At 39.2% G+C, this 27,841-nt stretch overlaps 1 protein-coding gene across 3 annotated transcripts in view; it reads left to right on the top strand.

The window, feature by feature from the left end:
- The window catches only part of TNMD (tenomodulin), a 189,270-nt gene extending 161,707 nt beyond the window's left edge, over positions 1-27,563 (top strand). For 2 of the 3 annotated variants that reach the window (XM_027608500.1, XM_027608498.1), the window contains exons 2-7: positions 12,797-12,928; positions 21,563-21,703; positions 21,923-22,024; positions 24,731-24,884; positions 26,714-26,880; positions 27,180-27,563. In XM_027608500.1, the coding sequence (XP_027464301.1) occupies positions 21,572-21,703; positions 21,923-22,024; positions 24,731-24,884; positions 26,714-26,880; positions 27,180-27,389 (765 nt within the window). In that variant the 5' untranslated portion in view covers positions 12,797-12,928; positions 21,563-21,571 and the 3' untranslated portion in view covers positions 27,390-27,563. Of the gene's footprint in view, positions 1-12,362; positions 12,632-12,796; positions 12,929-21,562; positions 21,704-21,922; positions 22,025-24,730; positions 24,885-26,713; positions 26,881-27,179 lie in introns of those variants that run through there. The other variant, XM_027608499.1, reaches the window with a different exon arrangement.
- Positions 27,564-27,841: the final 278 nt, after the last annotated feature.

Genomic DNA, 27,841 nt, shown 5'->3' with positions numbered 1-27,841 from the left:
CAGGAAAGAATGTCCAATGGAAAAAAGACAGTCTCTTCAACAAATGGTGTTGGGGAATTTGGACAGCCAGATGCAGAAGAATGAAACTGGACCATTACCTTACACCACACACAAAAATAGACTCCAAATGGTTGAAAGACCTAAACGTGAGACAGGAGTCCATCAACATCCTAAGGGAGAACACAGGCAGCAGCCTCTTCCACCTCAGCCACAGCAACTTCTTCCTAGAAACATCGCCAAAGGCAAGGGAAGCCAGGGCAAAAATGAACTATTGGCCTTTCATCAAGATAAAAAGCTTTTGCACAGCAAAAGAAACAGTCCACAAAACCAAAAGACAACCGACAGAATGGGAGAAAATATTTGCAAATGACATATCAGATAAAGGGCTAGTATCCAAAATCTATAAAGAACTTATCAAACTCAACACCCAAACAACAAATAATCCAATCAAGAAATGGGCAGAAGACATGAACAGACATTTTTCCAAAGAAGACATCCAAATGGCCAACAGGCACATGAAAAAGTGCTCAACATCGCTCGGCATCAGGGAAATCCAAATCAAAACCTCAATGAGATACCACCTCATACCAGTCAGAATGGCTAAAATTAACAAGTCAGGAAACGACAGATGTTGGCGGGGATGTGGAGAAAGGGGAACCCTCCTCCACTGTTGGTGGGAATGCAAGCTGGTGCAACCACTCTGGAAAACAGTATGGATGTTCCTCAAACAGTTGAAAATAGAGCTACCATAGGATCCAGCAATTGCACTACTGGGTATTTACCACAAAGATACAAATGTAGGGATCCGAAGGGGTACGTGCACCCCAATGTTTATAGCAGCAATGTCCACAATAGCCAAACTGTGGGAAGAGCCAAGATGTCCATCGACAGATGAATGGATAAAGAAGGGGTGGTATATATACACAATGGAATATTATGCAGCCATCAAAAGGAATGAGATCTTGCCATTTGCAATGACGTGGATGGAACTGGAGGGTGTTATGCTTAGTGAAATAAGTCAATCAGAGAAAGACATGTATCATATGACCTCACTGATATGAGGAATTCTTAATCTCAGGAAACAAACTGAGGGTTGCTGGAGTGGTGGGGGGTGGGAGGGATTGGTTGGCTGGGTGATAGACATTGGGGAGGTTATGTACTATGGTGAGCACTGTGAATTGTACAAGACTGATGAATCACGGATCTGTACTTCTGAAACAAATAATGCAATATATGTTAAGAAAAAAAAAAAAAAAAAGAAGAGATGAACCATGAGAGATGATGGACTCTGAAAAACAAACTGAGGGTTCTAGAGGGGAGGGGGGTAGGGGGATGGGTTAGCCTGGTGATGGGTATTGAGGAGGGCACGTTCTGCATGGAGCACTGGGTGTTATGAACAAACAATGAATCATGGAACACTGCACCAAAAACTAATGATGTAATATATGGTGATTAACATAACAATAAAAAATTAAAAAAAAAAAAAAAAAGAAAAAAAAAGAAGAAGAAGATAGCAGGAGGGGAAGAATGAAGGGGAGTAAGTTGGAGGAGAGATGATGGACTCTGAAAAACAAACTGAGGGTTCTAGAGGGGAGGGGGTGGGGGGATGGGTTAGCCTGGTGATGGGTATTAAAGAGGGCACATTCTGCGTGGAGCACTGGGTGTTATGCACAAACAATGAATCATGGAACACTACATCAAAAACTAATGATGTAATGTATGGTGATTAACATAACAATAAAAAATTATTTTAAAAAAAGCCATTTGGTTCAGTGTGTCATTCAAAGCCATTGTTTCCTTGTTGATTTTCTGTTTAGATGATCTGTCCATTGGTATAAATAGGGTGTTAAAGTCCCCTAATATTATTATATTATTATCAATTAATTCCTTTATTTTGTTATTACCATTTTTAATGTATTTGGGTGCTCCTTTGTTGGGTGCATAAATATTTGCAATTGCTATATCTTCTTGTTCAATTGTCCCCTTTATGATTATACAGTGCCCTCTTTGGCTGTTGTTACAGTCTTTGTTTTAAAGTCTAGTTTGTCTGATGTAAGTATTGCTACTCCAGCTTTCTTTTGACATCCATTTGTGTGACAGATGTTTCTCCATCCCCTCACTTTCAATCTGCAGGTGTCTTTAGATCTAAAATGAGTCACTTGTAGGCAGCATATAGATGGGTCTTGATTTTTTATCCATTCTCACCCTATGTCTTTTGATTTGAGCATTTAGTCCATTTACATTCAAAGTAATCGTTGATAGATATATATTTATTGCCATTTTATTACCTGTTTTTTGGTTGTGTCTGAAGATTTTCTCTGGTCCTTTCTTGTCCTTCTCTTTTTCATGTTTTGCTGGCTTTCTTTAGTGATATATTTGGATTTCTTTCTCTTTATTCTTTGCATATTTATTAGTGGTTTTAATTTGTGGTTACCATTAGGTTTGTATATAACATCTTCTGTATATCACAGTCTATATTAAGTTGATGGTCATTTAAGTTTGAAACCATTTGTTATTCCTCTCCTCCCCAATGTTTTAAGTATATGGTGTCACACTTTACTTTTTTTTTATTTTGTGAGTCTCTTGATTGATTTTTACAGATTTACTTATTTTTATTGCTTTTGTGCTTCCTACTTTCCTATTCTTACTTATGGTTTTTCCTTTCCACTCAAAGAATCCCCTCTAACATTTCTTGCAAGACTAGTTCAATGGTAATGAACTTCTTTTACCTTTCTTTGTCTGGGAAACTCTATCTCTCCTTCTATTCTGAATTATAGCCTTGCTGGATGGAGTATTTTGGCTGCAGATTTTTCCCATTCAGCACTTTGAATATCAAGCCACTCCATTCTGGCTTGGAAAGTTTCTGCCGAAAAATCTCCTGTATGTAACTGTTTTGTCCTGATGCTTTTAAACTTTTTTTCTTTATCAGTATATTTTGCCATTTTAATTATAATATGTCTTGGTGTGGATCTGCTTTTGTTGATCTTGTTGGAAGTTCTCTATGCATCCTGGATCTGGATATCTGTTTCCTTCTCCAGATTAGGGAAGTTTCCAGCTATTATTACTTACTCTCTCTCTCTTCTTCTGGGACTCCTATGTGAATGTTATTACATTTGATGATGGTGTCATTGTATTCCTTAAGTCTATTCTCATTTTACATAATTTTTTCTCTCTTTTTCAGCTTGATTACTTTCCATTATTCTGTCTTCTAGGTGATTAATTCATTCCTCTGTTTCTTTCAGCCTGCTGTTCATTCTATCAAGCATGTTTCTCATTTCTTTTATTGAGCCTTTTATTTCTGCTGTATTATTCCTTCTCTCTCTGTTAAGGGTCTCACTCATGACTTCAACTCTTTTCTCAAGTCCAGTGAGTATCGTTATGATAATTACTTCAAGTTCTTTATAGGGCATATTACTTATATCTGTTTCACTTAGATCTCTGGCTGTGGCCTTGTCCTGTTCTTTCATTTGTGACAAATTCCTCTGTCTTCTCATTTTGTCTAAGTCTCTGTGCCTGTTTCTCTGTGTTAGGAAAGTCAGCTACTTCTGTTCTTGAGGGCAATGGCTTTAGGAAGAAGAGGTCCTATAGTGCCCTATAATATTATATTTCCTGTTTCCCAGGGCCTGGTACTCCAGGAATGTCTCCAATGTGTGCTGCATGGGCCCTGCTGTTGTGTCCTGGCTGCTTTATCCTCTAGGCTACTCGTTTGCAGAGGCTCTCTTTGCCTGTTGTGTGTGGGTCCCTGGCCTGATTGTGGCAAGCTTTAACTAGGTGTGCTCTGGTCTGCTTGTGAATTGAAACCTGTTGCCACTGCCACCAGATCCGAGGCTCTGCAAAACTTCTGGGTTAGGAGACAGGGTGTGGGCAGGGGTTTTGGCCAGTCTTCTGGTGGAAGGGGCCCACCTTGCTGGGACTAAGGCAAATGTGACTGGGAAGGGCTGTTCCACTGGAGCAGGTGGGACCGGGCTTGGTGTCAGCAAGTTAGCACACGCAAGTGCTATGCTTGTTCCCACAGGGGGTCCTGTATTTATGCTGAGGAGTAGGGGAGGGAAATGATGTCTGCCAGCAGCTTTTTTCCTGTAGGGGTCTTCTGTGAATGCTGCCTCTCTGGGACTTGCTCTGAGATAAGCAAATAACTTCTGTGCCTTAGGCATTCTTCAGATTGCTGTTTCCACACTTTATATCCACAGGCTGTTTCCCTTGCCTTCTTTCCAAGAGCAGACCCAATGTCTCTGTGCTCTCCTGAAGCCAAGCCTGCTGACCTTTAAACCCAGGCGTTAAGCCCCACTGGTTGCAAGAATTCACAAAATTTGACCCCTCTCAATTTCCAAGCCAATTGCTATGGGGATTAGTTTTCCTTGTGCACTCCCCTGTCTGCTAGTCTATCTCTTGCCCTTCTCTGCAACCTCAGCTCCTTCCCCACTATAGTGCCATGATCCATTTCTCTCTCAAACCTTATCTCTGCACCTACTACCTTCTTCATTGTGACCGACCTCTTGTCTACCTTTAGCTGTGGAGTTTGTTCTGCTAGCCTTCAGGTCAATTTCTGGGGTATTTAGGATGATTTGATAGTTATATAGTTGTATTCATGGGACAAGGTGAGCCTAGGGTCCTCCAACTCCACTGCCATCTTCCCCTTTGTCTATGATATATTTCTAAGTGGCAAGATCAAGTAGCTGACAAACATATAAACTTTTTTGTAAGATTACATATATATATATATATTTTAAAACTAATATCATATACATACACACAAATATATATGTGAACATGTATTTTCACTTGAATAGCAAAGGCTATGGAATAATACTCATTAAACTTACCAGTGGTTCTTTCTGAGAACTTGTGGGGAGAGGACTTTGATTTTTTTACTTCCTACTTTGGATAGATTATTTGCCAGTGAGGATGTACTTCTTCTATAATAGAAAAAAAATTAAATACTCCTTCCACACAAAAATTCTTTCAGTTGCTCAAAAATTCCATTCTTTTTCACATTTTCAAGATTTTGGCCATGATTTTCCACTGCCTGGAACGCTGTCTACACTGACACTTTTACCTGGCTGTTCATCTTGCAAGTCTCAATTTCTTCATCACTTTCTCCCAGAAGCCTGCCCTGAGTACCCCTTCCTCTCCCTATAACCTTGCAAAGCTGAGTTAGGTGCCCTCCTCTATGTTCCCAGGCATGCTATACTGTTTTAAGATAACACCACACACTGGCCTATAATTATTGGTTTACACCTTCTTCACTACACTTTCATGTACTGCAGTAATCCCAACTGATATTCAAGATCTATTGAATTTATTAATTGATTTATGAACAAAACATTATTGAAAATCCAATTCCTTTTATTCTAAAGAAAAAATAGAGAAATGTGGCAGACATTAAAGGATGGAGCAAAAGAAACATAACTCGGGCATTTTTCTTTTGTCCAGATGAAGAGCTATGTGGAGAGGTAGAAGGAAAAAAGAAGGCAATCTAAAAGAAAAAAAGATCTGGGTAACTTGATCTGTTATAACTTCATTTCTCCCATACAATCAATATTCTACCCACAATGGATTACTCAGTACTACCATACCCCAAACACATACTTATACACCTATATAATTTTGCTCATGTTATTCTTGCAGTCCACAATGCTCTTTCACATTCCCCCCATGAAAAAAAAAGTCCTATTTTTCAGTCTTTCAACCTTGCAGAGGCTTTTGATAGAGTTCAACACTACCTTCTTTGTCAAAGACTCTTTTCTTGGTTTTTGTCACACCTCGGTATTTTCCTTCTATTATCTTGGCCACCCTACTTTGGTCTCATTTGCCAGCTCCTCCTCCTCTATCATCTGACTTCTTTTTTTTTAAGATTTTATTTTTTTATTTGAGAGAGAGAGAGCTGGGAGAGAGAGTAAGAGGGAGAGAGAATCCAAAGCAGACTCTGTGTTCCGTGCTGAGCACAGAACTGGACATGGGGCTCAATCCCTCGATGGCAAGATCATGACCTGAGCAGAAACCAAGAGTCAGACACTTAACTGACTGAGACACCCAGGTGCCCCATCATCTGACTTCTAATGCTAGTATTTCTACAGTGAAATCTGGCCAGCCAAAGAATAAATAAAGGACCAATGTAACCCACAATGCCAAAAGGCAGTGGAGCAATATCAAACTCTTGAGAGAACCAAAGTGTGACCCAAAAATTTTATATGCTATCCCTTCAACAAACATATTCTCAAGCATGCAAAAGTTCAAGAAATGCAACATTTATGAGTCCTCCTTTTTAAAAAAACTAGTAAATGAGAAAATAGAGACAACCAAGAGATATATCAAAACAAATAACTCAGGCATAAAGAAGCTGTGATAAGAGGACTAAAGGTAAGCATTGAATTCATTTAAACACAGAACCAAGACCAAATAACTTAAAGAATTTGGGGGGGAGCAGAAAGTAAAACTAATAAAATAACTAACAAAAATTAGGAGATGGGAGGAGAAATGCAAAGGGTCTCATTTTGTTACATTTCATAATGATAGCTCGTCCTCATATTTATAATAATGGTTTATTATGTACCAGTCACTATACCAAGTATTTTATATGTATTAACTCTTACTACTCACAACTCAATGAAATAGGCACTTTTTAATTCCCATTCTAGAAATAAGAAAACTGAGGCACATAGGGATTAAATAATTTGTCCACCTTATAGCTAGTTAAGTTGCAGAACTGATTTGAACCTAAGCAGACTATTTCTAGAACCCATGCTCTTAACCAACCACCCAGGGAATCAGTCAACACTATCAAAAATTGAAATGGAAATAAAAATATAATGACTACAACCTCTTTATATTTTTCAAATCTTTGATATTAACTTTAAAATAATCTTTCAGACACTTCAATTTTTTGAGAGGGAAGAAACATTTATCTGAAGTATATCAATCCCTTTCACTTCAATTTATTTTTCTTTTGTTCAATTCAAGCAATTTTTAAAATTTCATACTTTTTAAAATAGCATTATATTACTTCTATTTAATTTTTTCTATTCATTTATTAATCCTATATAATAAAATGGATGCCCAGAATAACATTCATTAATCTTAGCAGCTAATGCTTATGAAGTGTTTACTATCTTCCAAGTAACAGAATAAGCATTTTAAATGGGTTCTCTCATTAAATTATCACAGCAATCTTATAATTAAGTACTATTTTTGTCCTCCTTTATTCAGATAAAGAAACTGAGGCTCAGTAATGGTTATTCTTGGTTGCTGCAGATTTGGAAGGATTTTTTCCCCTTTCTTGTGCTTTTCTATATTGCTTGCATATTTTATGAGCAAGTATCTTTTTTATAAAAATGTAAAAACCATTCTAAAAGTACATTTTTAAATAAATAACTGAAAATTCCCTGGGGCTTAGTCTTGAGCCTTTTTCTCTTTCTATTCTGCACTCTTTCGCTATACTATGTCATCAACCCCCATAGCTTTGAATACCATCCACAGGCAAATGGCTCGCAAATCCATAGTCATACCTCAGAGATATTGTGGGTTCAGTTCCAGATCACAGCAATAAAACAAAAGTCACAATAAAGTGAATGAAATGAAATTTTTGGTTTCCCAGGACATATAAAAGTTATGTATACACTATGCTATAGTTTATTAAGTGTGCAATAGCATTATGTCTAAATGTACATAACTTAATTAAAAAATACTTTATTGCTAAAAAATGTTAACCATCATCTGAGCTTTTGTGAATCATAATCACTGATCACAGATCACCATAAGAAATATAATATTGAAAAGTTTGAAATATTATGAGTATTAGCAAAATGTGACACAGAGACACAAAGTAAACAAATGCTATTGGAAAACAATGGCCCCAACAAACTTGGTCAATGCAGGGTTGCCACAAAACTTCAATTTGTAAAACATGCATTATCTGTGAAGCTCAGGAAAGCAAAGCACAAAAATGAAGTGCGCCTGTATATTTCCACTCCAGGGACTGTCTTTGGAGCTCCAAACACATATGCCCAACTGCCAACCATACATCTTTTGTATGCTTCATACACACCTCAAATTCAACATGTCCAAAACCATACTCATTATCCCAAACTGGTCCTCCTCCATGTTTCTTGACCCCAGTGAGTTGCACCACACTCCACCCAAATGCACAAACCAAAAATACATGAATCATTTTTTATTCCTCCTTTTTTTCTCACCTTGTATGTCCAATCTATCACCATGCATGTGCTACCTCTAAAATATATCCCAAATCTATCTACCATCATTATTATCACTTCCTTAGTCCAGACCAATATCATCTCCTGACTGATAAACATTTTAAAATTCTTGCTTCCAGGGGCCTTGGGTGGCTCAGTCGGTTAAGAGTCTGCCTTCAGCTCAGGTCATGATCCTGGAATCCTGGGATCAATCCCCATGTTGGGCTCCCTGCTCAGCGGGGAGTCTGTTTCTCCCTCTCCCTCTGCCCCTCCCCACTTGTGTTCTCTCTCTTGCTCACTCTCTCTTTCAAATAAATAAATAAAATCTTTAAAAAATTAAAAAATAAAATCAAGTTCTTGCTTCCTTACAATTCATTCTTCTCATAGCAGTCAGAGAGATGCTAATAAATGAAAAAGCAATTGTGCATCTCCCTTGCTTAAAATACTTCAATGAATTCCCATTGCTCAAAAAGTTGAAAATAGAGCTACCATACGATCCAGCAATTGCACTACTGGGTATTTACCCCAAAGATACAAATGTAGGGATCCAAAGGGGTACGTGCACCCCACTGCTCTTAGAATAAACTTCAAACCCTTACTATGGCCCTTGTGGCAGAAACTATGAATTGCCTGTCCAATATGTCGCCTCATTCTATAACAAAACCAGCATTCTGTTAGGGGTAGTAATAGGCTGAGTTGAAAGTAAACACCCCCCCCCAGACTCCACTATAGCTAGAATTGGCCATCCAACCCAGTTCTAGCCAATAAGATAAGCAGAAATCTACAAGATAGGGCTTCCAGAGAAACTCCTATTTTCCTGATGGAAAGAGACAGATTCAGCTGTCACATGTCTTTTGTCCTTTTGCATTGTCTCCCTTTTCCTGGCTGGGTGTGAAACAGTCATCTTGGAAGCATGAAAATGGAAGTCATGCTCAAAGGATCACAGAATAAAAATATGGAAGCTTGGGTCCTAGAACTTGCACAAGCCCTGGACTGTTGATACTGAGGCTGTCATGTCAGAAAAATAAACCTCTTATTTTGTTAAGCCACCATATCTTGTTTTCTTTTACATGCAGCCGAAAACAGTCCTAATAGACACAATCTTGTATGGTATGGTCCTTGTCTATCTCCTCAGCCTTGTCTTAGACAACTTTCCTCTTCCTTCACTGTTTTACAACCACACTGATTTTCCTTTTACTCTTCAAATACAAGATCTCTTCTGCTCCAGGGTATTTGCATGTGCTGTTCCTTCTGCCTAGAATAATCTTTTCCTCACTCTTTATCAGCTAACTTCTACTCATTTTTCAAGTCTGAGCTTAAGACACATCTCAGCATGGACTTCCCTGACACCTCCAATTGAAATTAGGTGATTTCATAGCACCCTGAACTTTTATTTCTTAGCATGTTTCATAATTTATATTTTTTTCTTTATTTACAAGATCTTTTTCCTTTTAGTTTAACGACTGTCTCCCCAGCTAGACTCAGAGTTTTATAATGTCAGGGACTGTGTTTGTCTTGTCTAAATATATGTCCAGCCCCTATAACAGTGCCTACCACATTAGGGCACTGAGTAAACAGTGCTAATAAATGAACAATTTACTGCAATTCCATGTGTTTTGTGCCATTTTCCCTGCTCTACTGAATCAGAATTAATCATTGCCTCCATCCTTCCATGGCATATTGCTTTGACTTCTATTTTAATTAAATACTTTTAACAAATAAGGCATGTTTTTAAAGATCTCAAAATCTGTTCAGGAGAAAAACACCTATAAGTGAACTATAATGCAGTATAAGTGCAAGATTTAAAGTATGAGTAAGACACAAAAAAAGAACAAGGAAGGGAAATCCAAGCAAAGCATATGGCATGTGCAAATGCCCCATAGTGTGAAAAAGCAGAGGGTGCTCAGTATCAATAAAGGGTAAAGTATAAGGAAGGCATTGGAGGCAGAGTGTAACATTGTGGAGGGGGAAATCATCTAACATAGTAAACATAGGTTTCTCCGTGAGACTACTCTCATGACTTTCTCTTTTTTTCTAAACTTGGTTAAGAATTGTAAAACAAATAGAACCATGACATATTTCATAAATTACATAATCAATTTCATGCATAATTATGCCTGCAACAGTTGGAAAATTATTTTTCTTTGAGACATTAAGATGTGGATGAAGTCACATGTACATGCTTCATTGCCCTGCCCAGTAGAGAACCCCAGTTTCCTCCATCTCTATGAAAGAAATTGTCCAAAATCAAAGCTGGAGAGGTAGGCAGAGTCAAGACCATGAAATGTTTGTGTAGTCACCATAAGTAGCTTTGATTTTTTAGACAATGAATAGACATGAAAGGATTTTAAGCAGGGGAAAGATTATCCTCAGATTTGCATCTTAGAAAGAGTACCTTGAAGGCAATGAATTGGAGGCAAAGAAACCAGTTAGAATTCTAATGCAACAGTAAAAGTTGTTGCAACTAAGGCAGTGGCAATTGAGAATGGAGAGAACAGAATTGGAGACATAATTCAGAGGCAAAATTGACTGGATTTGATAATTGATTAGGCATGGGGATGAACAAGAAAGAAAAAACGAAGGATCATTTGGAGATTCCATTCTAAAGACTAATCATCGTGTCATTTAATGAGGGAGATAATACAGAAAGAAAAGTATGTTTGGAAGGGAAGATAATTAATTCAGTTTGAGACGTGTGATATTAGAAGTGCTTATGAAATATCCAAGTGAAGAGATCCAACAGGTTAGAGAGACACATGGGTCTAGGGCCCTAAGAGAACAGCCTGGATCTGAGACCTCTTAGAGACCTAAACTAAGCTTTAACGGTAAACATAGGGAGGAAAGAATGGCTTTGAAGGATGTAAGAATTTAGAATCTATAAGATTTGGTGACTGATTAGATCAAGGGAATGTGAAAAAGAGAGGGTAGTCAGGGACAAACCTCAGTTTTCTGGTTTTGGAGCCTGGTTGGGTGATGGTTCCACTGTTATGGACTGAATTGTGCCCTTCACCCTACTAAACTCATATGTTGAAGCCCTAATACTCATTATCTTAGAATGTAACTGTATTTGGAGATAGGGCTTTTAAAGAGGTAATTAAGGAAAAATAAGGTCATATGCACGGAAGCATGAAAATGGAGTCCATTTTCATGTCCAATTGGACATGAAACAGTCCATGTTGTCTTCTTATGAGGACAACAGCCCGATAAGACTGTTTTCCTCATAAGAAGAAATTAGGACATGCATAGAGAGAGAATGCCATGTGAACATGAAGAAGACCATCTACAAAGCAAGGAGAGAGGTCTCAGTATAAAGCAACTCTGCTGACACTTTGATCTTGGACTTCTGGCCTCTAGAGCTGTGAGAATATAAATTTCTGTTGTTTATGCCACGCAATCTGTGGTACTTTGTTATGGTACCTCCAGAAAACTAATATAACCACCAAGCAAGATTAAGAATATGGAGGAGAGTAGGTTGGGAAAAGGGGGGTTCAAAAAAAGAAGAGTTTTATGTGGGACATGTTGAGTTTGAGGTTTCTGAGGTACATCCAGGTAAAGATATTCAAATGCTTTGAAATTCAGGAGATAGAAAGGGGTTATAGATACAGATTTAGAAATCACTGATATGCAACTGACACTTTATAGGAGTGTGTGAGATCATCTAAGAAGAGTATATAGAGTTAGAATATAATCAAGGATAAAACCATACGGAATATTAACATTAAAGAACAGACTGAGGAAGAGAATTCAGGGAAGGAAAATAATCAGAGAGAGAGGATGAAGAGAGAAAGAAAAAAATTTATCATTAATCTTTTAATCCGGTTTTTAATTGTAATTAGTTGAGTACATATTGATCTCAGTCCTCAAAGAGCTTTATCATAATAGAGGAGGCAGTACCTTATTCATTTCTGAATCTCCAACACCAAGTACAGTGCCTGACATTTAATATCCCTGCAATAAATATTTGTTAAAACAAGTGGAATTGAAATCAGGACTTCATTCCTTTTTTGTTTTGTTTGCTTATTTCTGGAGTGTGCAGCATGTGTTGCCACTGATATTTTAAGTTCATAGTGAAAAATCATTTCAATGTGTCCTAGGTTTGGTCCCCTTCCAAGCCAACCCCCAGGACAATAGTTTTCATTATAACCTTCTGTCTTTGCCATTCTGGATGGAATTCTGTGCACAGAAGTTATATACATATATGGGTATATCTTTGTAACAAATCGCAGCACAGGAGCCCCCCGGGCTCCCTCAGGCTCTGGTATGACATATTTGAGCCATATAAATTCAGCTTCTCCTCTGGCATCTGTTAGCTGACTCACTTGCAACTCCACCTCAGCAGTGGTCTCTCAGTCCTCTCAAAGCAGGAAAAGAGTACTGTGTGCTGAGAGAGCATGGCAAAGAATCCTCCAGAGAACTGTGAGGACTGTCACATTCTAAATGTAAGTTGATTCATATTTTTTCCCTTTTGAGCAGAAGCATGGTTTCACAGATTTATCGTATCGCAATGTGAACATTAGAAAGTGAAATCAAAGGTGACTTTGAAGTATGGCTTGCTATTTTAAGAGCTATAGTGTATTGTTTTATTCTCTCTGTTCTTTGCTTAGGCAGAAGCTTTTAAATCCAAGAAGATATGTAAATCACTTAAGATTTGTGGATTGGTGTTTGGTATCCTGGCCCTAACTCTAATTGTCCTGTTTTGGGGGGGCAAGCACTTCTGGCCGGAGACACCCAAAAAAGTAAGTAAATGCACATTAATATCTAATGCTTCTGTTTTAAGTTTGATTGAATTTAATTAGTGCTTGACATGTATATTAGTCTGAAATGAAAATCATTAAGTCCCTTTTGCATATATTTTCTGGTGGTATGAAAAACTGAATCAAGATTTTGCTTTCTTTTATTTGCCTAATTATTTTGGTAAGGGAAAAATATGTTTTCTGTATTTCAGTTAGTAGTGATAGGAGTAGAATTACCTACTTTTTTATAATGCTTGGCTTTAAGAAGTTAAGACTCCTCCTAGAAGCAAAATTTTTACTGTAAGAAAAAAATACTTTTCATCTTTCTTTCAATTATCTGGGCAGAAACTGATGGAAAGTAATTATACCACCACATAAGAAGAAATCACCAGAAATGGCAGCAAAGGATTTTCAGGGATTATGTTTCTGACTTAATGCATCTGCTCTGAGGACAGGCGGCAAACTCCTCTTCAGAAGAAGCAATTCTCATACCTGACTTCACATGTATTTATGACTTAAAAAAAAAAAAAAAAACCTAGAGCTTTTTGGCTCCTCACCAGCCACAATTGTCACTGACCCACTGAGATAGTAATGCCACAAGGTAGAAACAAGTCAATAATCACAGGTACCTCAGAAAGCTTCTGATATCAAGATCATTTGCTATACCTAGGTGGCCACTGTAGTTGATATTAGTGTACCTTAATGTTATGATTACTCCCAGACTCACATGCGATGGGCAAGTTTAGATGTGACCCAAAGAAAATCATAGTTCCTTCATGCTAACAATTTCCATTTAAGAGATAAGTAATAAATGTACAAGCTACAAGGTATGTAGATGGTTTTCTGTCTTTGCCACAATTTTCTCTCTGCATGTGGGTTGTTGTTACTTTTGCTATTAATTTGTTATCATGAGATGCTCATTTCTATTTCATAACAGATGTAGGAAGAGAAGGGCATATATCCAGGAGGAAGAATGAGAGACAAGAAGAAAATGGGTTAGCATGGACTACTGAGAGCCAAAGGAGTGATAGGAGCAGAAAGGAAAGAATATGGATAAATGGAAAAGGAGAGGCAAAGGAGAGAAAATAGAAAATTAACTGAACAAGTGTCCAAAAGAAAACAGAGAAATAAGGCATAGCTACCCTTGGATTCTTCACCGCTATTGCCACACCCACTTTCATTTAGTCCCAGAGGCTATCTCATCAAGTTTAAACAGGAGGGAGAATGAAAAGCAAAGCAGCCCATCTTGTTGGTTCACCTTTTTATTTACACCTTGTCCCAGAAAGGATTTCAGGCATCACCCAATGCCTATAGTTATCCATTTCTCTCATTCTCTCTCTCTCCTTCCTTCTCTCTCTCTCTCTCTCTCATCTCTTGCACTGTGCCCTGCTTCTGAACTACTTTCTGTTCACATTTCTTTCTAGAGAATCCACCTATATTCAGGCTATCAAGGTGGACAAAGAAATAGATCAGGAAGGAAACAACAAATGAATAAAAGTGCCAAAATGCATTCCAATCCAATTCGGCTACCACTTAGCCAATTCCCTAGGTAATGTGCTGCCCCACAAATTGAATATTGTTGGATCCTTTAGACAATTATAGGTGAGTTAGAGGACAATAAACCCTTTTGTTCTCCATGGTCATAATGTACTTAACTGAGTGTGGTAGGTAGCTAACCCTTTTGACCCCCTGTACAAGCATGACTAAACATGGGGCCAGATGGCCTTTCTTGTTTTATTGTAGCTGTTGGTACTGCAAATGCTATTTTGAAGTTTATGTGTTTTTATAAACTTTCAGTGTTATTTGCCTCAGTGCAACTATAAATGACTAAGTAGGACCTTGCTTTTATCTTGCAAGGTGCCAAACTCACTAACAGGGCCCATGGTTCCCTCTGCTTCCGTATTATATCATCTTTGCTTCTCACGTCAGTTCCCTTTTTAATGCATTATAAGGAACAATTCTGTGATTCCTCAAACCAAAAGTAAAACCTAGTCAGTGCATGCACAGAAGAGGTGGGTATGCTACCAAATAAAGTTTATCAAGAATCAAACCTCTCACGAAGTAATCCATCTTGGGATGTGCTTTTCAGCAAAGGGATTCTCAGAAATGAACAAAATTATTGCAAAGTAATCTGGTAAAAGACAATAGGTGTCTCCTAGGTCAACTTTTTCCAACATGAACAAAGGTTATTTGTTCTCCATTCCATTTGGGGAGTTGTAATTTATTGTCTTTGATATTTAAGTCCTGGCCTTCACCACAAGACCAGGCTGGGTCCATTGAAAACTAAAGAACCAGCTGGAGATGTGAATGCTTCCCTCAGTCTACCACTACCTTCAATTCCCAAAGAGTCCAAGAGACCATCTATGTTTCCAGTGGCTAAGACTGCCAATAAGTCTGCCTCAGAGCTGACTTATGAATCCTGGGAAGAGAAAAGTAGTCAGATTAGTCTTGGAAAAAGATTTGCAAAAGAAAAGGATCCAGGCATCTTGCACAAATTAGACTCTCCCCTTAAGAGTATGGCCTAGCAAGAAATAACAGCAGATTAAAATCCAGGCTCTTCTGGACTTTCCTTTACAACCTATGGGACCTGTGGGGACCATGGGGCCCTTGGTGGACAGAATTGTTGATGCTGTTGTGCTTATGGATGGAGAGACTTGTTTGCTCTCCTGGGGCTTCCTCCAAGCTCTTAGTGTTTGCTCCTCTAGCCTCCATCATATCTCCTTTTTATTTCGTGTTTTTGACATCTGTTTAAAATAAACAGCATTTACTTAACGTTTTACATCTGGTGTTGACATTTCCATGCCAGTAAGTCGTTCCTCTCCTTCTATTACCTCCCACCTTGGTGTATACAAAAGATCCAGATTCCTGATCCCAAAGTGGGAGTAAGACATGCTTGATTACCTTTCCTCACCTCAGGCATGAGCACATGTGCACGCATGCATACACACACACACACACACACACACACACACACACACACACATACACACACACACACACTCCAGAAACAGAAAGGCATCAAAATGAAGTGAAACAAAAGGGATTAACTCTGGGGTAACTTCTGCACTCCCTTACAGGCTACAGATCCCTAACCCACAACCACATACAGGAGCCACTTGAGCTGAATGAAAGCCAGACCATCAAACTCTGTATTCAGCTTTCTCAACCAAGAAGAAGGGACCTATTCAGTCCCAGAGATTTTGAGAGTACATCACAACGAGGCTCCACTTCCAGGCAGTGACTGCTCAGGGATATTTGAAGCCAATTCCCTAGAGGAACATTCTTCCTTAAACCTCCCTGCATTACACATTTAACTAGAAACAATTAGAAGCCAACTCCCCAGCTAAATAATCCAACATGGAGAAAACAAGTCATAAAAATCCCAGCCTTTAAACCAACAATTTATAGATGCAGCACAGACCTTATGACCTATCCCCTCTAATCCTTTGAAGAATGAGGCAGAAAGATGATAATTTAAATAAATGAAATTCTGTCCTTCCTGCCATATCTAGGAACTGCCTGGTGACTTTAGGGCTCTTTAGAAACCATAAGTCCTAAGGCCCACACAGCAATCAACAGATTACTGGGAGCATCCTCATAACTTCTACATACTATCAGGATGAGAAGAGAAGTGGTAGGGATAGGTGGGCAGCCTGCTGCCCTCTCCCCCCAACCTCAACTACAAATAATCATTAAGACATCTTACCCAGGTTTGCAAGCCCAATTATCATTGTAGGCTGGAAATCCTTTGCTTAGAAAAAACACTTCCTTGCTAAGTCTAGATCCAGCTTTCCTGGGCCTGTTTCTCTAATGCTAGCATTGGCCAGAGACCCACTTTCTTCTTCTTCTACTCCTCTTCTTAGCACACAATTGATACAACTCTCCTTCTTGACTTCCCTGGGCTTTCCTACACAGCAGTTTGGTGGATAAAATGTGGGTCTGGAGAAGCATTCATACCCTCAAGGAAAAAGTTGGAGTTGCAGCTGAAATCTCTTTAGCAGAGGGACTGAGCTTCTCCAGATGGTGCCACATTGGCATTTTAAAAAAGACTTCTCTTCATTTCATTTTCCTTGCAAACCATTGCAGGAGCAAAGTCCATCTTCACACAAACGGCAACTCTCATTGGGCCAACTTTTGCTCTGAGCTATTGAGAGGCAGTCCCAATTATGTGTACCATGACTCTGGCTACTGTGGGCACATTCTTATTCAGTCCCTTCATTCTCCTAAGGCAGCATTTGCTGAGCAACTTACATGGCACCAGCAAGGGAAATCTGGGTCCTCAAAGGGAGCTGTCTTTCAGTGACTGAGAGTGGGATTGGGGCTGCATAGGGAAAGCAGCCAGGTGATTAACAGGTAGTAGCAGTCCAATCATCAACCTAACAGGTGTTAGCCCAAATCTGAGCAAGAAATAACAGCAGATTAAAATCCAACTACTCAACATTGCATCTGGCAAGGCATGGGAGATAAAGATGGGAACTGAAACTCCAGAGAAACTTGATGATTTGCCCAAGGTCACACAGCTTTTAAGTGGCAGAGTTGAGGCTAGGACTAGAACATGGTCTAAGGATTCTTTCTACTGTTCTTACGTTGCATTTAAGAATAAGGGGTGGTGGGGACAGTGGGTATGGGAAAATTTCCCAGCCAACTTGAGTCTGTAGGTGAAAGAAATGGTTTTTTCTTGTTGAAAAAGAGGAATGTCTGTGCTGCTTATGCCAATTTTTTTCAGGGCTGAGAACTGGTGATTGAAGATGCAGAAGTCCAACTTTGCATAAGAAACAATCTGTCTGCTCTGTGTTGGTAAAGAAATACCCAGAGGCCCTTTAATTCCCACAGGCTAGGTTGGTAATAAAATGGTACAATGCATTCTCTTCCCTTCCTTCCAGCCTAACACCTGCTAGCCAGCTATTCTGAGCATGTATTTCACCTTTGGAGAGTGTACCTCATAAATAGACAGTAAAGGATGAAGGTGGACAGAAGAGCAGCTAGATTAATCACAGACTTCAAGAGGCAAACCTAAGCCAAATGTCCTCAAATCCCTTTTAGGAAAGGCTAAAGGTACTTGCCCCCAAAACAGATCCATCACACTGAGGTCTCTGGCAACATTACTTTTTATAAAAAGCTTTCTTTTCTACTCTCAGAGATTGCCATAGACTGAGGCAAGAAACAGGGAAAATTGTGAAAGGGGGATGTTAGGGCTCATTTGCTGCCTGAGTGGAGGCTTTAACTGGATTGAGGAAAGAATTCCTGGGCAGGGAAGAGAAATGAGTTTGTTTTTGCTCCATGTTTTCTCAGTGTGCTCTTCTTACATCTCTCACTGCCTGAACTGAATCACATATCTATTTCATTTCACATCTGAGTCATATTCCACTCCATAGGTTTCCCTGTCCCACTCCAGTGTTCTGGTCCTTATAGTTAAGAGCAGCCCTACACGTGGGTAGAACAGGAACTTATTGGAGTTGTGCTGGAAGGATGCCCTTGCCTCCAAAATATCTCTTATTCCTGGTGTCATTCTTCTTAAAATCCATCATTAGTAATCCATTCCTTAGAATTAACTATTGCATTCATTTTTTTAAGAGACAAATACCCATCCCTATCATCTTAGTGTGAAATCATTTGTCAAATTGATTTCTTCTTTGACATAAAGGACCTGGCACACCATGAGATTCCTAGATGTCTAGACAGGAGACAAAGGGATAGAGGGAGATGGGAAGAAGGGGAAGGACTAAGAAGGTACAAAGTGAACAGGATATGGAAAGAACTAGGTTCCCTAGAAACACCAATGATTAACTTTCCCTATTTGCCAATTTGACAGAAGTGTACTCTTCATCACACTCTGTCCTTGCTCTGTCCTTCTTGAAGTAAAGCTGAGTTGGGGGGCAGTGTGAGATGAGCTACTGAGAGCCCAGTCATACCTCTCTCAGGCCAGTCATCCTGTCTCTGCTTTAGTTAGTGCCCGGAAAGGACAAAACCATTTATTCCTTCATCTCCAGAAAGACCCTCAACCCCTGAGCCAGTGAGCTTAGTAGAGAGAAAAGTATTTCTGAGGCCAAAGTCATGAGCTCAGTCTTCATGTGGGCCAGTGGAACTTGCATAGCCATTACCCAGGCAATGTGCTCCGCAGGGACCTGGGCGAGACAGTATGTCTGGATTTGTTCAAACCCATCCCCAACAGTCCAAAGTGGGCCACAGGCATCATCTTCCTAGACAAGGACAGTCTGTTCCAAAAGGACACCTTTGATAGTAGAATTCCATCTGGGTGAATATATAGCTTTCCACCCCCACCCCTTATCCAGGATTCACATATAAATGAAGTCTTTCTGATCTCACTCCATTTAGCAATCTATCACTGCTTAAAAAAAAAAAAAAAAGCCAAGAAGCTGGTTAGTGGATACAATCAGAATAGACCCCTTCTCCCCCATCAAAATAAAAAACAAGACTAAACAAAACAAAAAAACAAAAAACCTTTTCGAAGGAATGTTGAAAGTAATCAAGATCTGCTGAGCTTGGCAGTTTCCAATAGTTTTCATCTAGCAAGGTGTCCAAATGAAGTGCATTGCCAACAGTGCAGGAAAACTCATTCCACAGAAGTACACTGAAATTCTAAATGTCACCAGTATGGTTCCATAGTCTTCTACTAATGATTGAAAATACAGCCTGTATTTTTCTTTTGCCCAGGTAGGCAGCATTCCAACATCCCCTAGTCTCTAACCTCATTTTTCCATGCAATAATCCATCAGTAGTGTTACTGATGAAACAAACACCCCACCCCACCCCCAGTGACTAGTAGTGTCGATATTTGTCTCAACAGTGGATAGTATTTCTGAAGAAATTCCCTTCTGTTGGGAGATCTGACAAGACCAGATCTGAAGTAGATGCCTCTGTCCTCTACTTAGGTCAGGCCGACTGAGAGTTCAATTTGTTGCCATAGGTAGAAGTTTCTCAAGCTGGCTGCAGAGCTGGAATTGAGGACATATTTATAACTAGAAGCAAATAACAAGCCTAAAGGAATTTGTTTGCTACCTGTCACAAACCAGGCCAGACTTCCTAAGTTAACTCTGCAGTGGCTGGAAGGTTGTAAATACCATTTTCTTTCCCCTTTTAAAGTATGGTTTCTTAAAAGACATTGCCAATGTTCAAAATGTCTCTTTATGAAGATGAGAATTTGTCATTGGTAGGAAAAACTTATGTTGAATACTTAATACTTAATTGAGTACACTCAATACTTAAGCATTGGCCCTGTCCAAGGCACTGTAGAGACAAGGAGGTAAATGACATTGTCTCTTCCTATTCAGCAACTACATAGACTTTTCACACTTGATATAACATTGTTTCTACAAACCCTTCCAACTCGTTTCTCTACTTGAGTTGGGGAAAATTTGACCAGGTTAAACTAACATTTAGTCACAGACACTGGCAGACATCAAAAAACAACCCAATCCAGTACAAGCTCTAAAATGCTATCACTGGGAACCATATCATTAGAAAGCAACTTTGGCTCTATAGATGACTTGTTTTAGGAGGATTTTAGTTTACCCATTTTTTTCCTAAGGAAAAATGAGTATGATAGCAGATGGCATCTTAACAACAGGGATAAGACAGATTTCCACATGGCCCCATCAGGTTTGGCTTGGTTTATGATAAGTAGTGAATTACTTTAGGTGTGTTGTTTGTTTCTAGCTACAAATGTGTCATCAGTTATAGGTAATGGGCTTACTCCTAAACTGGGACACTTGATGGGACTGGTCTTCTTGGTCCTAAGAAAAAAAATTGTCACTTTTAGAGGGCCGGAGAGGGTCTGGGGTTTTGCTGCAACCACTCAAGAATGACCTGATAAGAAGCCTTTCCAAGGCACTGTTCTTGGAAGATACCATATTACTTAGTGCAGGGCACTTGACACAGTTGCTGAATTCTATATACAGGAGAACTTGAAGCCAACTGAATTAGGTTTGGAAAACAGAACTCAGGAATAAACTGAGTGGGCTTGATTAGCCCTTAAAAGAGAAGGTCAGGGGAAGGCAATAAATGTTTCCTGGAGTTGAAAGGGAAAAAGGATGCAATTGAGGTCAGGGTAAGACTATTACCTAATATTGGCCAAGGGGAATGGTCTTCAGATTCTAAAAAAGACAGAACCAAGACTATTGAGGCAATATTAAAGCCCTGGATAGATAAGGAGATAAAGAGCAATACCTAAGCATTCTAAATGTGTTCAAATCTCTTTCTCAGCCCCAGTGAATTTCAGGGGGAGAGAGGGGGTGAGCACTTGGAAAGGAAGTGGTAACTTAAAGAAGCAGCATCAGTTTAACATAAGGGGAAAATACTTTACAGGCTGGTTTGCAAAAATATCATTTGCTATTTAGTCCAGGCTGCCAAGAAAACTGTTGGAATTTTAGTGATTAGTTCAGCAACTTGGGTTGAATACAAAATACCGGCTCTGAAGGGATCCCCATATCAGCTCCAGTGCCAAAAACACCTCACTTTAATCTTGAGTCTCAGAGAAATCCCAATGGTAAGCTGCTGAGATGGCACCTCATCACAAAGGCTCCAGAAAGAGAAGGTGCCCCAAATATTATGCAATTAAAGTATCTTATGAAGGGACACACTGAGTATCTTAGAGCTTGTTTTCCTCTGTTATTCCAGACATATGACATGGAGCACACTTTCTACAGCAATGGAGAGAAGAAGAAGATTTACATGGAAATTGATCCTGTGACCAGAACTGAAATATTCAGAAGTGGAAATGGCACTGATGAAACATTGGAAGTACATGACTTTAAAAATGTAAGCTGGATATTCCCCCTCTCAAGGGTTCCCACTTAAAATTTTAGAACATTTTAGTCAAGTTAAAAATAGCCTTAAGGCTCCACTTAATTTATAAGACAAAGCTTTCCTTTGAATTCAGATTTTGCCATCCTGGGGCCTTAACAGATCAGGGAACTCATTAACTTTGGCTATTTCAGGAAGTTTTGTTTTGTTTTGTTTTGTTTTGTCTGTTTATAGGGTTACACTGGCATCTACTTTGTAGGTCTTCAAAAATGCTTCATCAAAACTCAGATTAAAGTGATTCCTGAATTTTCTGAACCAGAGGAGGAAATAGATGAGGTATGTAAGAATATTAATAGTGGTAGGAAAAGCCATCATTTATTGGGTGTTAACTATGTGCCAGATATTGTACTGAATGCTGTACACTGATTTGATTCTCACAATGACCCTATAGGTCGGTGCTGTCATTATCCACATTTTCCCGTGCAGAAACTTGGTTCAGAACCAAAAAGTGACTTGCCCAAGGTCACACAGTGACGAGCAGATTGGGATCTTGAACTCAGGCATTTCAAAAAACTAAAGTTCATGCTGTTAGGTGCACAACTATACTTTTATACGCGGGTAGCCTTTAACATTATGTACATTTGCTTCCAAACCAAAGTTCTAGTTAAGAGGGGTAAGTTGGAGGAACAAAAACAATCCTGCTTAAAGATAAAGTCTTAAAAAACAAAACTCCCAAGACCACCTGAGATCCTTGCCACTTTATCACACTGTGGCATTCACTTATTTTAAAAAATTTTAGGTCATTCACCTTACCATTGTATGCTGGGCTGCTAATGGAATAATCTGCATTTAACCTCACTTGGAAAGGCAAAAGCAAAGAAGGTGAGAACTACAGTGTAATACAAATTCTCTGAAAACATAATGCCAGGCCAGGGTAAGGTAACCTAAGATACTGGCGCAATGACTAAATGGCCCCCGAAAGCCTAGTGGGAGATGGAGGATTATGGCCTAAAACACAGCCATTACTAAAGCCCTTCAAGCTCTTAATGTTTCCCTGATATTCTGTCTGTAACTAAAGTGTGTTGCTATCAGTGAAGCAATAAGGCAAACCTTAGCTAACTAAGGCCACCTTGTGGCAACACACTCCCACTGTAGCCAGAAGAAACAAATGTTTGGTTTGTTTGGCTTTGTTTTAGTGTTTAACTGGCAAATCTAAAATGAAACTATGGCAATGGCACAGTGGTCTCTCTATATACTGTAAAGACCTCTTTCTTCTCTCTCTCCCTCATTTTTTTTCACTATCTTCTTACATAGCTCTTTCCATTTTAATTCTCGTCTACCCATTTATCTTTTGCTTTCCCTTTTCTTATTTTGGGGGCAGGTGGGGGATGAGGTGGGATAGGGAGCACTTTATCCTTTCTTTTACCCAAGTCTCAGAGCTATCATTGGTTCTCCCAGACATGCCACTGGTCTCCTTATGGCCAGAAAAATTACAGGCCCTAGTTACTAGAATTTCCAAGAAAAAGAAGAAGCTTTCCCAAAGATGATGCTCTGCTCTCAAGGCCTATGGTAGTGAAAAATTTTGGAGATTTTTTTTAAATAAGCATAAATTCAATGCATCTGAGGAACAGAACAACTTCCAGGATATTAGAAATTACTGCAGGAGGCAAGGGTAAGATGAAAGGAAAATCAAGAGGATAAAAACGTACTATATGCTGCGTTTTACAGAAAATAATGTAAACATTTGAGTAGGGCCAGCCAGCAATTAAAGCCCTAAACTAAAACAAGATTAATTTTTCTGAAAAAGATAAAGGCAGAGGCCCCTAATGTCTCATTTTGGCCCTAATTTATTCCTCAATTTTGCCATATCTTTTAAATAACATAAGTATTTATCTCGTGATAATGAGATTACTTTACCTTCAGAAAATCCATATATGTATATATATATTCAAGCTACAGACTTTTTTATGAAATAAGTTTGCGGTTCTGGATGACAAAACCCCTCTTATTCTATACTTTTCACCACTGTATCTATGGTTTGTGCATGCTAAACATGCAGAGCAGTTATATAAATAGCCTTGATTTTGCTAACAAAGCTAGTCAGCATACCAACCTCCTTTTTTCTACAGTCCCTTTCAATGCATCCCAAGGTCTTTACAGACTCAAGGGCAAGGGAGCTAAGACTTGATAGTTTTAAATGACTAGGGGAAAAATTATACAAAGCCATATTTCAGAGAACAAATAAAAACACTGAAATCATAAAGCTAGAAAGAAACCAAAGAGAAAAGTAAAAGCCTTATTAAGAGCAGGGGGAAATGTCAAGGCCCAAAAAACAAGTGAGTAAGAAGTAGGTATACAAGAAACCAAAGAGAAGGCCATGTTCTTGATAATATGAGAAAAAAACACTGTAAGACAAACTGTAAACATCTAGAGTGAAAGGAGTAAAATAATGGTAAGGCCAGTGAAATCACAAGCTGGAGACTTGACTTTAAGACAAAAAAGACATCTTTTGTACTACAACTAGCCACCATTAACAGGCAAATCTTGTAAAACCCAAATATTAGGTTTAGTTGTTATTTAATTGATCTCAGGAGCTTGGACTATGAGAGTTTTTTCAGCTTGAGATCAAATCCTGTTTGTAATCCTAGTTGCAAACCTAAAACATGCTGGCACTCACAACATCCATTTAAAAGGGCAAAAACAAATGTAAATCACTCAGGGTTCCAGAAACCCAATTAAAACATACATGGCCCAGTGGGAGGCCCAGAAAATGATGGATAGCCTTCCTATTTGTGAGTGAAATGGTAGCAAAGAAAACTCCTGTTACAGTAAGCAGCCTTACTGTTAGACCCCAGAGAGGGATCGGTTGTTAACTCTCCCAAGGGCACCTACTGTATGCACATAACAGAGCTAGTTCACTGGCAGCCCTGGGATTGGAATTGTTATTCAGGCTCAAAATAGAGTGTTTTCCAGTATCCCATAATGTCTCACTCATTTTATTAATTTCTCCTCCTATCCCTACCTTGAACTTACTTCTCTCAGAATGAAGAAATTACCACAACTTTTTTTGAACAGTCTGTGATTTGGGTCCCAGCAGAAAAGCCTATTGAAAACCGAGACTTTCTGAAGAATTCCAAAATTCTGGAAATTTGTGATAATGTGACCATGTATTGGATCAATCCCACTCTAATAGCAGGTATGCCTTCTTCTCCTCCTCTTTCTCCTCCTTCTTCTAAAGTCAATAACAGGTTAATGTTCCCATCATTTAGAGACTACATTTCTTTTTTTTTTAAAGATTTTATTTATTTATTTGAGAGAGAATGAGAGATAGAGAGCACGAGAGGGAAGAGGGTCAGAGGGAGAAGCAGACTCCCCGCCGAGCAGGGAGCCCAATGTGGGACTTGATCCCGGGACTCCAGGATCATGACCTGAGCCGAAGGCAGTCGCTTAACCAACTGAGCCACCCAGGTGCCCTAGAGACTACATTTCTAAGAAAAAAATGATCAGCTTATATCTTGTTAGATGAAACTGTATATGCTGACTGCCAAGGGAAGAAGGAATTTTTTTACAGCCAAGTTATATATCAGATAAATTAATGCTGACCAGCTTTTAAATATCCCAGCAAAGGTAATGTCACCCTAATGCGACTAGTGATAGCAAAAAACTAATCTTTCTTTGCACATCTATATTCATTGCAGTCAGGATACAAAACTATTCCTCAAACCACTATGTACCCAACCCAAGAACAGAGGAGAGAAGAGCCAAAACAATGTCCTGTTGTCTCAAGAATGATTCTGTGTGTCAAATGGCGGCATTCCCCCCAAGAAGATGGGACAGTCACTATAATACAAATTTCTTTGTGGCTGTTTTAGGAATCACTATAAAAGTGATTGAGTGCTACAGCTCTAGAGTAGAAGAGTCCAGCTCTCAACTTCCAGTCAGCTCATAAAGGAGGCAAAGGTCTCTGGACATCTTATTTTGCCCAGCTAACAGAGAGTCTGGCCTCCCTCATTCTAGACAGCCTAGATTACTGTATTACTCAAGAGAGACCACTCTAACCAATGCAGGCATCTACTGGTACTCTTTGGCAGCTTAAAAAAAGGTAACTAAATACAATGTGATATTCTGGACTGGATGCTAGAACTTCTGCTTCAGCATTCTTTTTCTAAAAGACATTAGTGGAAACAGTGATGAAATCTGAATAAAGTCTAGAGTTTACTTAATAGTATTGTACCAATGTTAATTTCTTAGTTTTCATAATTGTACCATGGTTATGTGAGATGCTAATATTAGGGGAAACTACATAAAGGGTATATAGGAACTCTGTACTACCTTTGCAACTCTTCTGTAAATGTAAGGTTATTTCTAAATAGAAAGATTTTTTTTTTTAATTTAAGACAGGAAAGAGAAGGGGAAAGGGAGGAAGACAGGGGGCACCGAATCAAATCCAGGAACTAAAAAATATTTACTGAGCACCTATCATAGGTAAAATCATCATGGGAGACACCTAGTTTCCCTGTCCTCATTTTTTAAAAGATTTTATTTATTTATTTATTTATTTATTTATTTAAGAGAGAGAGAGAATGTGAGCAGGGGGAGGGGCAAAGGGAGAGAGAGAGAGAATCCCAAGCAGACTCCACACCCAGCATGGAGTCCCACACGGGGCTCGATCCCAAGATCCTGAGATTATGATCCCAACCAAAACCAAGAGTCCAACGCCCAACTGACTGAGTCACCCAGGTGCCATCCTCATCTTTAAAATTAGGATGCTAGTAAGGCAAAGCAGTGTTTGATGCCAAATGAGCAAAGAATAGGTTCGTGTACATTAGAATAGTCAGATTTGTTTTAGGAAATCTCTTTAAAATTGCAGCTGTAGGAGTTTGGAAAAGTGGTTCACGCTTGCCTAAATGATGGCAGTGAGAAGACACAATGAAAAACTCTATTCCCAACACCATAACCCCAAGCACTTCTTTCAGGAACCATTTGCAAAGCAGGTGAATCACAACTTTGTGTTTATTACCTTAGTTTCAGAGTTACAAGACTTTGAGGAGGATGGTGAAGATCTTCACTTTCCTACCAATGAAAAAAAAGGCATTGAACAAAACGAGCAGTGGGTGGTCCCTCAAGTGAAGGTGGAAAAGACCCGCCATGCCAGACAAGCAAGTGAGGAAGAACTTCCAATAAATGACTATGTGAGTTACGTTCGTGTTACTCTTGTTAGAGGGATAGCAAAGAGCCCTCAAAAAACTCACTACCCCTAGATCAAAGTCACTAAATGGAGAATGTTCATTGTTTTAACAAAAAAAATATTTAAGAAACATGGAATCCCTAAAAGGTTCATTCATAATCAATCTTGATCAAGATTTTGATCAGACTAAGGAATTTAACTTCTCATCAGTCCCCAACTCATGTAGTCTTGTAGTCCTTCCCTGCTTGGTGGGCCTCTTCTTGGTGAACCTTCCCCTCCAACCCTGGTTTATTCTTCTTTCAGACTGAAAATGGAATAGAATTTGACCCCATGCTGGATGAGAGAGGTTATTGTTGTATTTACTGCCGTCGAGGCAACCGCTACTGCCGCCGCGTCTGTGAACCCTTACTAGGTTACTACCCGTATCCATACTGCTACCAAGGAGGGCGGGTTATCTGTCGTGTCATCATGCCTTGCAACTGGTGGGTGGCCCGCATGCTGGGGAGGGTCTAATAGCAAGTTTGAGCTCAAGTGCTTAAACTTCTGGCAGCCAACATATAATAAATGCATGCTATTCAATGAATTTCTGCCTATGAGGCATTTGGCTCCTAGTAGCCAGCACTCCAGAATTACTTGTAGGTAATTCCTCTCTTCATGTTCTAATAAACTTCTACATCATCATCAATGGCCTGATTGCTGCTGAACACACTGGGTAAGTGTTTGCTAAGAATGTTTCCTGCAAATGAAATGGAGCAGATCTGTCTAACATGGATGACAATGATGGAAACTGGCATTGTATCAGGTTTGGGGAGTGGGAAAGGACAAAGCATAAGGATTCTGAAATACCATAGTTTACTATGCTGTATTGAGAAAGTGGAAATGAGGGACTGATGATAAATTGTCCCCATAAATGATGCATAAAAACGTGTCCTTTTGTGCGTAGCCCCAATGTTAAATTATCTGAG

This window comes from Zalophus californianus, chromosome X (genome assembly GCF_009762305.2).
Source record: "Zalophus californianus isolate mZalCal1 chromosome X, mZalCal1.pri.v2, whole genome shotgun sequence".
Classification (NCBI taxonomy): Eukaryota; Metazoa; Chordata; class Mammalia; order Carnivora; family Otariidae; genus Zalophus; species Zalophus californianus.
Note: the sequence above shows the minus strand (reverse complement) of the source record. Positions and strands in the feature narration are given on the sequence as shown.